Genomic DNA, 12,026 nt, shown 5'->3' on the forward strand with positions numbered 1-12,026 from the left:
TATATATATATATCCGTGTGTGTGTGTGTTCTTGATCGGTTCATATATAATATTATTGGCGTATCATGATGATCCCACAACCATTCACATGCATGTGTGGTAGAATGTCCCTTCCCATCATCACAGTCCAACGCATGGGCTTGTCATTTTGGCTATTAAATCACTTGAAACGAAAATAATTTTGTTAATTAGTTAAAACATCATTATTTTATAATTTCCCGCAGAATAATTTTGATCTTTATATCATTTTAAACGGTATACCCCTTGTTGCCTGTATTTTGGGCCAAACCTTTGAAAATTCAAACACAAATACTTATTATTTTCTTGGAATATCGTCACAAAACATGAATTTTTTAAATTTGGTAAATAAATACATGAACTTCAGTTGTTTTTTTTTATGTGGATATATATGAATATATTTTTATACAAATTTATATGGATTTCTGCAACAACAAAAAAACTTCAAAATTTATGTATTTTTATATAAAATTAAAAATTTATATATTTAATAACCAAATTTAAAAAGTTCATTTTTTATTTCCTCTTTCTTTAGCATAATTTTTTTTTTTTTTTGATAAAATTCTTTAGCATAATTTTCTATAACACATAATAATAATAATAATAATAATAATAATAATAATAATAATATACGTACATACACTTGAAACATATATATAGAAAAGAAAGGCACATGCATACCAAATTTCGACGGAGCCTCATCTTCAATGGGTAAATTGACATGAAAGAAAACAATTCGTGGAGGCGTATTTGTTCAAAACCTTTTCTATCAAATGTGAGCAAATAAAGAAAAAATTCCACGGCATTTTCAATTTGTGTCAATCAAATTGTGGTACGATTCTCTTCCTTTTTGCTTTATTTTGTTTCCGTATCCGATTCTTCTTCCCTAGTGATGGAAAATATATATCGTTCGTCGATCATTAAAAAAAATATTGCCACGTCAGGAAATTATTCTCTTTCTAATATTCAAGTGGAACATGTACGGAAGTACCTTTTTGATTTTGTTTCAATTACAATAAGTGTGATATTTATACAATAACTTAACCCTAATTACAATATATAAAAATACAATAATACCCTTCTATACGCCCCCTCAAGACGGAGCACCGGAGGTGAGTCCGATCTTGATAAAACAGTCATGAAACAGAAGACGCGGTAGAGGCTTAGTAAGGGCATCGGCAAGCTGATCGGAAGCAGAAACGTGAGTAACACAGACGCGGTAGAGGCTTAGTAAGGGCATCGGCAAGCTGATCGGAAGCAGAAACATGAGTAACATGAAGATCACCCGATTCAACAAGGCCACGAACGAAGAAATAATCCAAGGCGATATGTTTCATGCGAGAATGAAATACGGGATTGGCACTAAGGTAGGTAGCTCCGATATTATCGCAATAAACAACTGGAGGACCAGAGACAGCAAATCCAAGCTCAGCAATCAAGGATGAAATCCAACAAACCTCAGCAGCAGTGGTGGCAACGGAGCGATATTCCGCTTCAGTGGAAGACCGAGCAACGCCACGTTGCTTCTTCGACGACCATGCAACAGGATGACCACCGAGAAAGACAACATGGGCCCCGGTCGATTTGAAATCCAAGCGATCACCGGCCCAATCAGCATCCGAGTATGCGTGTAGCGTGAGTGTGTTCTTGACCGAGAAAAAAATACCACAATCGCGTGTACCAGCCAAGTAGCGAAGAACACGCTTGACAGCCTGCCAGTGTTCATCTGTCGGAGAGTGCATAAACTGTGAAAGCTTATTCACAGCAAAACTAAGATCCGGTCGAGTGAGAGAGAGATACTGTAAACCTCCTACCAAAGCTCGATATTCAGTGACATTGTCGATCAAGGTGCCGGAGATAGCTGTGAGTCGTGATGTCGAGGCCATCGGTGTCGAGACAGGCTTCGCATCAGACATGTTGGCACGGTGAAGCAAGTCAGTGATATATTTCTGCTGAGTGAGTAAAAGACCCTTGTCAGATCGAAGAGCTTCCACACCAAGAAAGTATGAAAGATCACCTAGATCCTTGAGAGAAAACCGAGCACCAAGAGCAGTAATAAACGTCTGAACCTCAGTAGAACAGCTTCCTGTAATCACAAGATCATCAACATAAACAAGCACAAAGAGTCGAGATGTCGATGAAGTCAGCATGAACAACGAGGTATCCGCTAAGGAATTGCGAAAACCCCGCTCAAGAAGAAAAGATCGAAGCTCCGAGTACCAAGCTCGGGGAGCTTGTTTAAGCCCATAGATAGCCTTCTGAAGCTTGCAAACAAACTGTGGATTAGCCGAATCAACAAAGCCCGGCGGCTGAGTCATAAAAACTTCCTCCGATAGATGGCCCTGAAGAAAGGCATTGTTAACGTCAAGTTGACGCAACGGCCAGCCACGAGACACGGCAATACTGAGAACAACTCTAATCGTAGTCGGCTTGACTACCGGGCTGAAAGTCTCATGAAAATCAATCCCAGGACGTTGATGAAAACCTTTGGCAACTAGACGAGCCTTAAAGCGTTCCACCGAACCATCGGGTTTGCGTTTGATCCGGAAAACCCAGCGACAACCAACAACATTCACAGCCTCTGAAGTGGGAACAAGAGACCACGTACCGTTCCGAATGAGAGCATCATATTCGTCACTCATGGCAGCACGCCATCGAGGATCCCTCAAGGCCTGAGTGATGTTCGCCGGTTCAACATCTGTCGAGGAAGCAGCAACCAGAAGAGCATACTTTTGATTGGGCTTATGGATGCCGCTCTTCAACCGAGTCTGCATCGGGTGCACATTCCTAGTCGGAGCAGATGGAGCAGAAGCCAAGACTGGATGTACCACATCAAATGGCTCGACTGAGACTTCATCAGCTGAAGACAGCGGCAAAGGATCCGAGCACGAAGGCGGAGAGTGAGCAGGCGTAATGAGTGGCTTTGGTTGCAGAGATAACGAGTGCACAGGAAGGGTTGGACACGAGATAGACTCAGACGACGGAGCAGCCGGACATGGAGAAAATACTGACCCAGAAGCGAAGGGAAACACATCTTCATGAAACTGAACATGACGAGAGACAAATAGACGAGACTGACACGGATCAAAGCAAAGATACGCACTCTGTGTCGGAGAGTACCCAAGAAATACACAAGCCCGAGAACGAGGTTCGAGTTTGTGTGACGTGTAAGGACGAAGCCAAGGATAGCAAAGACAACCGAAAACACGTAATTTAGTGTAATCCGGTGGAGATGAGAAAAGACATTGAAACGGGGACGACATGCGAAGAATAGGAGTAGGCATGCGATTAATTAAATAGACTGCAGTAGTGAATGCAAAAGACCAATAAGACACTGGGAGAGACGCATGCATAAGAAGAGAGAGTCCCGTTTCTACGATGTGACGATGACGTCGCTCGGAAATACCATTATGCTCAGGAGTATGAGGAGGAGTAGTGAGATGACTGATACCGTGACGAGCAAGAAAGGAGCGAAGGGCAATGTACTCACCACCATTATCACTGAACAAGGTGGTGATCGATGTGCCAAAACGCTTCTCAACCAAGGGTTTGAACTGAAGAAAAGTTTCATGAACCTGTGACTTTTGTTTTAGTGGAAACAACCAGGAGTAACGAGTGAAATGATCAACGAAAAGGACATAATACTTGAAACCATCCATCGAATGTACAGGAGATGTCCATACATCAGAGAAAATAATTTCAAGCGGACGAGTAGACGTAAGAGATGAGTCTGAAAAAGATAGCTTATGACTTTTATTACTGCTGCAAGAATGACAAAAATGAGAGGAAGAATCCCGAGTCACAGGTAAACCAAAAGTAGAAACAATAGAACGTAGAATGGGAGACGCAGGATGACCCAAACGAGAGTGCCACTTGGACAAAGTGGACTTGACACACGAAAACACTCGAGCGTGAGAAGACGACGCCGCAACCGATGGCCACTCATAAACACCATGCTTACTTGGTCCGGTGAGAACGATCGCCCCCGTGCTTAGATCCTTCACCTGAAAATGCGATGGAAAAAATTCCACAGACACATGATTAGTGCGACATAGCTGGTGAACAGAGACAAGGTTCTTGCTCATAGCAGGAACACACAACACATCATTAAGGCGAAGAGAGCATGAAGCAAGAGGCAGTGAGAGTGAACCAGAATGTGTAATGGGCAATCCCGACCCATCACCGACAACAACATCATCATCGCCATTATACGGGCTGTGAATAGCAAGATTGTGAAGGTCCGTGGTTATGTGATGAGAAGCGCCACTGTCAAGAAGCCACGGCTGAGCATCATAACCTGAATGCACAGCGGAGTGAGCCTGAGGAGAGGGTCGTGGCGACACAGCCCAAGGTGACGAGCCAACAATACCGGCAGAAGATCCATGAGAGGCGACAATATGAAACTGCGGACAACGCTTGGCGGAGTGACCTTGAACGCCGCAAGCTTGACATCGGCCCATATAACCCCGCGATTGTTGTTGTGGTCCTGAACGTCGATGCCAAGGAGGACGAGACATACCACGGGACTGATGGCGAGGTCGAGAATCAGCAACATGAGCTGAGATAGGCATCAGAGAGGTAGACGACAAGGACTGAGAAAGCAGAACCTTAGCTTCTTGATTAAGAAGTTTCTCAGTAAGTTCCTCAATAGAGATGGCAACATCGCGGGCGTTGACAGCATCAACAATCGGCTTGTATTCCTCCGGAAGTCCATCGAGAATAGCCTCAAGTACATCCTCATGATCCTTAGGTTTTCCAAGGAGAGATAACTCATCGGTTTTGGCTGTGATAGATCGAAGATATTCATGCATGGGCTGTGATCCCTTAACACTTCTTTTAATGTGATCCCGGAGTTGAAGAAGATGGCCACGAGAAGCTTTACCATATGTGTTGGTAATTGTCTTCCAAGCGTCAAGCGTTGTCTTGGAGCGAGCGACAATCGGCTGAAGAGAAACTGAGATGGAGCCGAGGAGAGAGCTGAACAACAGACGGTCCTGTTGTTTCCAAAGGGAGAAGTCCGGGTTGGCTTGAGTAATACCACTGACCGAGATGGTTTCCGGAGGAATATCCATGGTTTCCTCAATGTATCCTGCAAGGTTGTAACCTTCAAGCAAGGCACGAATTTGGATACTCCACGTGAGAAAATTGGTAGACGTGAGTTTGGTGATGTTGGACATGTTGATGTAGAGAAGAGATTTGCCCGAGGAATGAGATTCAATCACATTGCTTTCATCTGTGGCATGAGAGACGGCAACCGGTGTAGAAGACATGATGAAAAGACAAACAGATCAGAGAGTAACCAAGGAAAGATGCACAGAAAGAAGGAGAGCACTGGAGAAAGAGAGAGTGCAGCAGTGCAGGTGGCGAGAGGAGGCTGAATCAACAAGAGAAGACGAGACTAGGGTTGGAATCGCAGGCTCCTGATACCATGTACGGAAGTACCTTTTTGATTTTGTTTCAATTACAATAAGTGTGATATTTATACAATAACTTAATCCTAATTACAATATATAAAAATACAATAATACCCTTCTATAGAACAGCAAAATAAAAAAGTGAATCCACAATAATAAACCACAAAGACAACTCTGAATAATGTTTAGGCTCCTGAATAATGTCCCTCAAATTTAATAAAATTGTGTTATTTTGTGCAATCCACACGACCTGTGCACCAAAACGTCTTATTGGGCGGTGATATTGACGCGCTACTTGGGCGAGTCAAAGTGATACGAACAAAAAGGAAGTAATTCGCAGCGACGAGACTAACGTGATCTACCACGTGGTTCGTCCTCAATGGGTGGTAGACACAATGCCACTAAGGGTGCACATTGCGCACTCTCCGGCGCAACTTAGCGTGTTCTCCTCGTTCGGTTATTTATCTTTTTTTTTTTATTGATTGGAAAAAAAATATTTGGGTGGCTTATTCCGTTGGTTCAATTATTTAAAAAAATAATAATATTGATTTAAAGATTTTGTTTCGTTTCAATCCGTTTATTTTCGATTTTTTATTAATAAATATATTAAGATAAACAAAATCATTTTTTTATTATTTTTAATTCGATTATTCAATTTTAAAGAAATATCGTATTAAATTCGATTACGAGTATATGTCATTTCGATTCATACCTATACTTTTATTCGATTATTATTAACTAAATAAGGTATCTAAAAACATAGGAAAAAAATAGCTAAATAGTTGGTTCAAGTCTCCCAGCGTCTTCAAGTTAAAGCATTAATAAGAACCTTAGATAAGAGGTTTAATTTAATTGTATATTATTTTCTATGTCACAGTTATTTTTCGCACTAATGTGTTTCCATCCTACACAAACAAATTTGTCACTTGAAGTACATCAATTCGTTGGTTTGCTGTGGGATAATTTAAACCTGGAATATCATGTAACGTTTTAATTATTATATAATTGCATAGATAGTTCATCTTCCGACTTGAATAAAATATTTGGATTTTAGAAAATAAAATTTTGAATATGCGCCTACCTTTAGTTGGGGAAAACCTAATAATAATAATTATAACAAGGAAACAAAATGAAAATTATAAGCTTTAACAAAAACAAAAATCATGTTTCATTACCCCACACAGATATGTTTCATTGGGCTAGTTTCTCAAAGAAAAGGGTAAACTCGTCTTTTGCGACCAACTTGATGTCACATAATAAACGAAATAACTCTATGGCAAAAAAAATAACATATCATTATCTTTCGGCTCCACTACAAATCAATAAACCAAATAGTATTTGCTATAACACTAAGATGAATAAAAAAGAGGACATTTGTATTTAATTTGCATACCGAAAAAGAAGGGTCGCTAAAAATGAAAATTTTCCATTAAAAAAAAAACCCATCTTTTTCGTTTTAAATATATCATATTAGCGATTTTCTTCGTCTCCCTAATATACCCTTAGGGTTTTCTACATGAAGAGTTCAGACTGCAGCAACGTGTAATAATTAGCAGCTTCGTCTTCAAGCTCCCACAACGCATCGCTAAACCCATCTAATAAATTTCCACCGGTAACGCAATCTTGATTAGTATCGTTATTAGTCGTTCCGCAACTACTCCCGCCAAAATCTGTGCTAGGAATCCCAAGCTCGTCGTCAGAAGCTTCTAGAAGGTGTCTCATGACGTTATCCTTGTTACCCTCGTCGTCGTCTTCCTTCGACGTGCATGAAGACGAGGAAAACGACGAGGAAGAACAAGAAGAGAGCGCGGGCTTCTCTTCGACGTTAACGGATTCAAAAACGACGGCGTTTTCCTCGTCGGGATAGATTTCTTGCTGGAGGGTGGTGATGAGAGAGGTCAAATCACTGTCGGGTTCGTCTCGTTCCTCTGAGTCTTCGAGAAGACAAAGGATCTGATCATACGAGGAAGATGACGAAGAAGAGCAGGAAGAAGAAGAAGAAGAGGGTTTCTGTCGTTTTGTTTCTTCTGTAACTATGGTTTCTTTTTCATCTTCTTCTCTGTGACGCTTCAATGGCGACGCTGTTGTTGTTTCCGCCATTTTTTTGAAGAAGAGAGACAGAAAGAGATAATAGAGGAGGGTTTAAGCTTTTCAAATTGTTAGAGAGAGAAAGATGAGAGGATGAGGAGAGAGATGGGGCGTCCGAGAGGGTTATATAGAGAGAGGGTCTGGTCAAAATGGATTTTTTTAATGAAAAATAAATAAATTACGAGATTAGTGTCGACAAATATTTAAAAAAGTAATTTAATTGGTCCGTGCATGTCAGAGATACGTAGAGAGAAACGTGATGTTTTCCGCATAACTCGGAAAAAAGATCTAAATATTGGTCCGAGAATTTAATATTCCTTTAACTTATAAATCGATTCATATCTCCATTATAAAAAAGTAATTTCCAGATATAAATTCATGTAATCCTTAAACAATACGCACACGGATACCGCGCACAGATATAAATCTTTTAGAAAAAGTATGATAATTTCTTTAATACATAACACTCTTCCAATTTCTTTAGCAATATGAATTAATTATTCCAAAAGGTAGAATTTCATAAATTTATGACCTAACAGTGACAAAATAAAATGGGTTCATGCGTTCCTAAAAATATCTTAACTTGAAATATTTTAGCCAAGAAAAATGCTTTAACCTAATATTTTGATTAAAAAAATCTTTTTTAAAAGAAGATAAATGAGGATGAGAGATGCTCCTTTTTTTCTTTTTTTTTTCTTTTTTTTTTCGAGAGAGACAAAAGAAAAAGTAACTAGTTGTTGTCATGGAGATTTGGTAATATCTTTCTTCGTATCTGCCGTTGGATCTGCCTTCTCGATGGAGCTTGTCAATTACGAGAAATCATCCAACGGCTGTAATTTACGCATGTAAATTTCGTGAATAAAAGGATGGATTCTCTCTATTTACTTCGTATTTTCGTAAAAAAAATTTCAAATAAATACTTCAATTTATTAAAAAATATCTAAAAAATTATTAACTCTTAAAAAATATTTTAAACTGCAACATTATCGTAAATTTTTATATATTCAAAAATCTGACAATAGTTTTCAATTTAAAACGATAAACGTGGTTGATTGAAAAATATATATTATCGTCATATCAGTGCAACGTTATAAAAAAATACAATCTCATAAAAAAATATTATATTATCAAAAAATAAATAAATGAATGAAAAAATTATATTTTAAAAACAAAATTTTAAAAATAAAAATAAAATTCTTTAAAAAAATCTGGATTTTTAAGGTTTGGTTCAATTCAATTTCAAAAAATTCAATTCTCTAAAAAACTGTTTAAAAATTTCAAATGATTCACTTCGAAAACGGTATCTAATTTTTCGATTCGAACTTCTTCAAGAACAACTTGTTACCTTAAAATTTTTAACTATTGCCATAAACATTGAAACATTGGGTACCAACGGCTATTTATGTAAAGGCAACCGATGTTTTAACCGGTCACACCTTTTAAACTTTACCTTCACAGAAAAAAAAAAAGGTTGGTCCAATAATATATGTATTTTTTTTCGTTTGGCCGTCGAAGTCGGTGCAAAATTTACTGAATAAAAATGTTGAATTTCATACTATTTATTTGTTCATTTAAAAAAGAGAGGATATGTAAGATGTGGATACGATATATGTGGGGGGATGAGTCGAAGATAAAGACAAAAGAGGGCGAACTAATGAAAACATGCTTCGAGATTGGGTTTACACACAAGTGGTGTTTTGTTCTGTTTCTCTATACATTTGTCTCTCTCTCCTTTTCGTCTACATACACTCTGTTTTTACATATTGCCATAGTTGTCTACTTGTCATCAAACTATATATATATATATATATATACATATACATCTTATTTCTCTCTGGTTCTTAATTATTATTCATATGAACGGCGGATGGGGGCATTTCTGTCATTCTATACGCGTACATATACATGTACGTACGTACATGGCATGTGTGTATACGTTTCTTGTGTTGTGTACGTGTACATCTCGCTTTCTCTTCTCAATTTCTGCGGCGAGTGTTGATATTTTTGGTTTTATAACTAAAAAGTTAGTTACCAACGTGCCATGTGCGCTATCATAATAATATTCGGATCATATTCTAAAAAAAAATGGACGAATTATAATAATCATGTGAATTTTATGCAAGAAGCTACGCAAAACCCATTGAATGGCGGCTTTCCGACCATATTCATGTCCGCAAAAAATAACGTGCACCGATAGTCACGGTTCGTGAACTATATCATCTTATGAGCCATTTCCCAAATATTTATAATTATTTAACAACTAGTAATGAAAAGGTATAACGTACATATTAAATTGTTATTATTATTATTATTACGTAGAAATAAGTTAAAATCAGAAGGAAAAGGTTTAATGCTGACTAAAGCGACCAGTTAGAGCTAATTAGGATCTGGTCATCGGAAACTAACTCTTTAGGAATAATAAAACAACACATTAATTAATTATTTTAATTGATAAAATCGTTTTATATTGTTGGCTTGTTGTTGGAAGAAGGATCTAGATTGGTCCGCTCGCATTATTAATTAGCCAGTTAAACAAAATTAAAGGCTTTAATGTTTGTGCGCCATCGTTATTTTGTTATTAATTTATTTTCATCGATCGACGATTAGGCATTTGTTTATGATTGCACCAAAATAATCCAGGTCAGTCCACGATGTATATATTATATATTCAATTCAAAGAACAAACGGATCTAGAGTTCTTGTATATTATTGTACAAGAACTTCACGAAAATTTAGATTCCAGACCAAAAAAAAAGTGTTAAACTTAATATTTAAATTTAGAAAAAATCACCAAAAAAACTTTGTACTCTTCATATGTCGACAAAAAACCTTGTATTTTTTTATTACCAAAAAACTCTATAGTTATACTTATTCGTCGAAATATACACGTACTTTTCAGATACCAGACAAAAAAATTCTATACTTTTTTTATTACCAAACAAACCCTATACTTATACTTATTCGTTGAAATATATTTATATTTTATAAATTCTATCAAATAAACCCCAAAACGCAAATGTTTAAAGGTTTATGTGATAGCATTTAGGTCAATAAGTATAAGTATAGTATTTGTCTCACATTTGAAGATTATAGTTTTTTTTGTCTCACATTTGAAGATTACAGGTATATTTCGGCGAATAAATATAAGTACAGAATTTTTTTGTAATAAAAAAAAATACATGATTTTTTTGTCGACATATAGAGAGTATAGAGTTTTTTTTGGCGATTTTCTCTTAAATTTATTAATCTTTTCGAAAGTTATTTGGGCTTGAATCGTATTTGATTATACATGTGTATGTATATACATGGACTATCTAAACTCGGATTTAAAATTTACAATATTACATACCCATAACAATTAGCATATTTATGTCAGTATTTTAATTTAAATTTCTAAGATGAGAGCGCACGAATACGGTTTAATAAAACGCATTTTTGTTATTTTAAGCGCTAATGCACCCCCTTAATTAGGTTTTAGTCGTACGTCATTCATAATTAGATGCTTGGTCATGACCGAATTTAATATCTCCACTTACCTGTTACAATATATATTTATATATATATATTGGCCTATGAAAAAAAAGAATACAAATATATTGTATTGGACACGAGTTCTTTGATTTTTTTTTCACTTATACAATATCCATAACAATTTTTATTTAGGATTTTGTATGATACAGGAAAAATATATAAAAAATAAATTAATAAATTTTTCAAAAAATTAAAAATAAACGAGCTAAACACATATGTGCGCTCCTACTCGTAATCATATTTGAAGCCACACACGTTCTTGTTTTTTCCCCCCTTATACTTCACCCGTTTTTAGTCAAAGATTTTACAAATCTTTCATCAAATTGGGGGAAGAGAAAATTTAAAAAATATATAGAGATTATACCTATACATATATATGATGATATAATATTGAACACGTTCGTGGAATCTTTCGAGTACTTGAACCCTATATTAAATAGGGTTTGCTTATTTCGGAAGCCTATTTATGAATTATTAATGTTCCGCACCCAAGAAACCCTCCAACTAGAAAAAAAAAATCGAGAAAATAATTAGAAAACACAAAATGGAAAACTGGAAAAGTACCGAATAGGTAAATTCCGATTCAATTTACATTTTAACCTTCGCGGTATATAGTTATATCTGGACTGATGTGCATCAAACAGAAGAACGGGAAGGAAACGAAAGAAAAAGAAAATTAAAGGGCAAAAATGGAAATAGTCAAAACCTGAGGAGAGAGGGTGAAGCCGTGAAGGTCATGCATCGTGACTCATATTTGCGTGGAGTCAGGAGGGTGCAAGAAAAGTGGCATAAATTTTTCATGCGTAATTTATTAGATGCAGTCTATTATATTCTATTTAATTTTTGGGAAATATTCTACTGACCACGGCCGAATCAAATCGGATTCATTGGATATATATATATATATATAAAATAAAGTAATAAAGTTTTATAATTATATAAATAAATAAATATATATATATATATATATATATA

At 36.5% G+C, this 12,026-nt stretch overlaps 1 protein-coding gene across 1 annotated transcript; it reads right to left on the reverse strand.

Annotated features, from left to right (window-relative positions):
* Nucleotides 1-6,689: 6,689 nt before the first annotated feature.
* On the reverse strand, nucleotides 6,690-7,623 carry LOC104822921 (suppressor protein SRP40-like). The gene has a single exon (XM_010554284.1). It carries the CDS (start codon nucleotides 7,530-7,532, stop codon nucleotides 6,945-6,947), a length of 588 nt encoding a protein of 195 aa, XP_010552586.1. The 5' UTR covers nucleotides 7,533-7,623; the 3' UTR covers nucleotides 6,690-6,944.
* Between the last annotated feature and the right edge of the window lie 4,403 nt (nucleotides 7,624-12,026).

Source organism: Tarenaya hassleriana, unplaced genomic scaffold (assembly GCF_000463585.1).
Source record: "Tarenaya hassleriana unplaced genomic scaffold, ASM46358v1 Cleome39, whole genome shotgun sequence".
Taxonomy (NCBI): Eukaryota; Viridiplantae; Streptophyta; class Magnoliopsida; order Brassicales; family Cleomaceae; genus Tarenaya; species Tarenaya hassleriana.

Coding starts and splice junctions, on each gene's coding strand:
- LOC104822921 (XM_010554284.1), bottom strand. CDS start 7,532: ATGGCGGAAACAACAACAGCGTCGCCATTGAAGCGTCACAGAGAAGAA.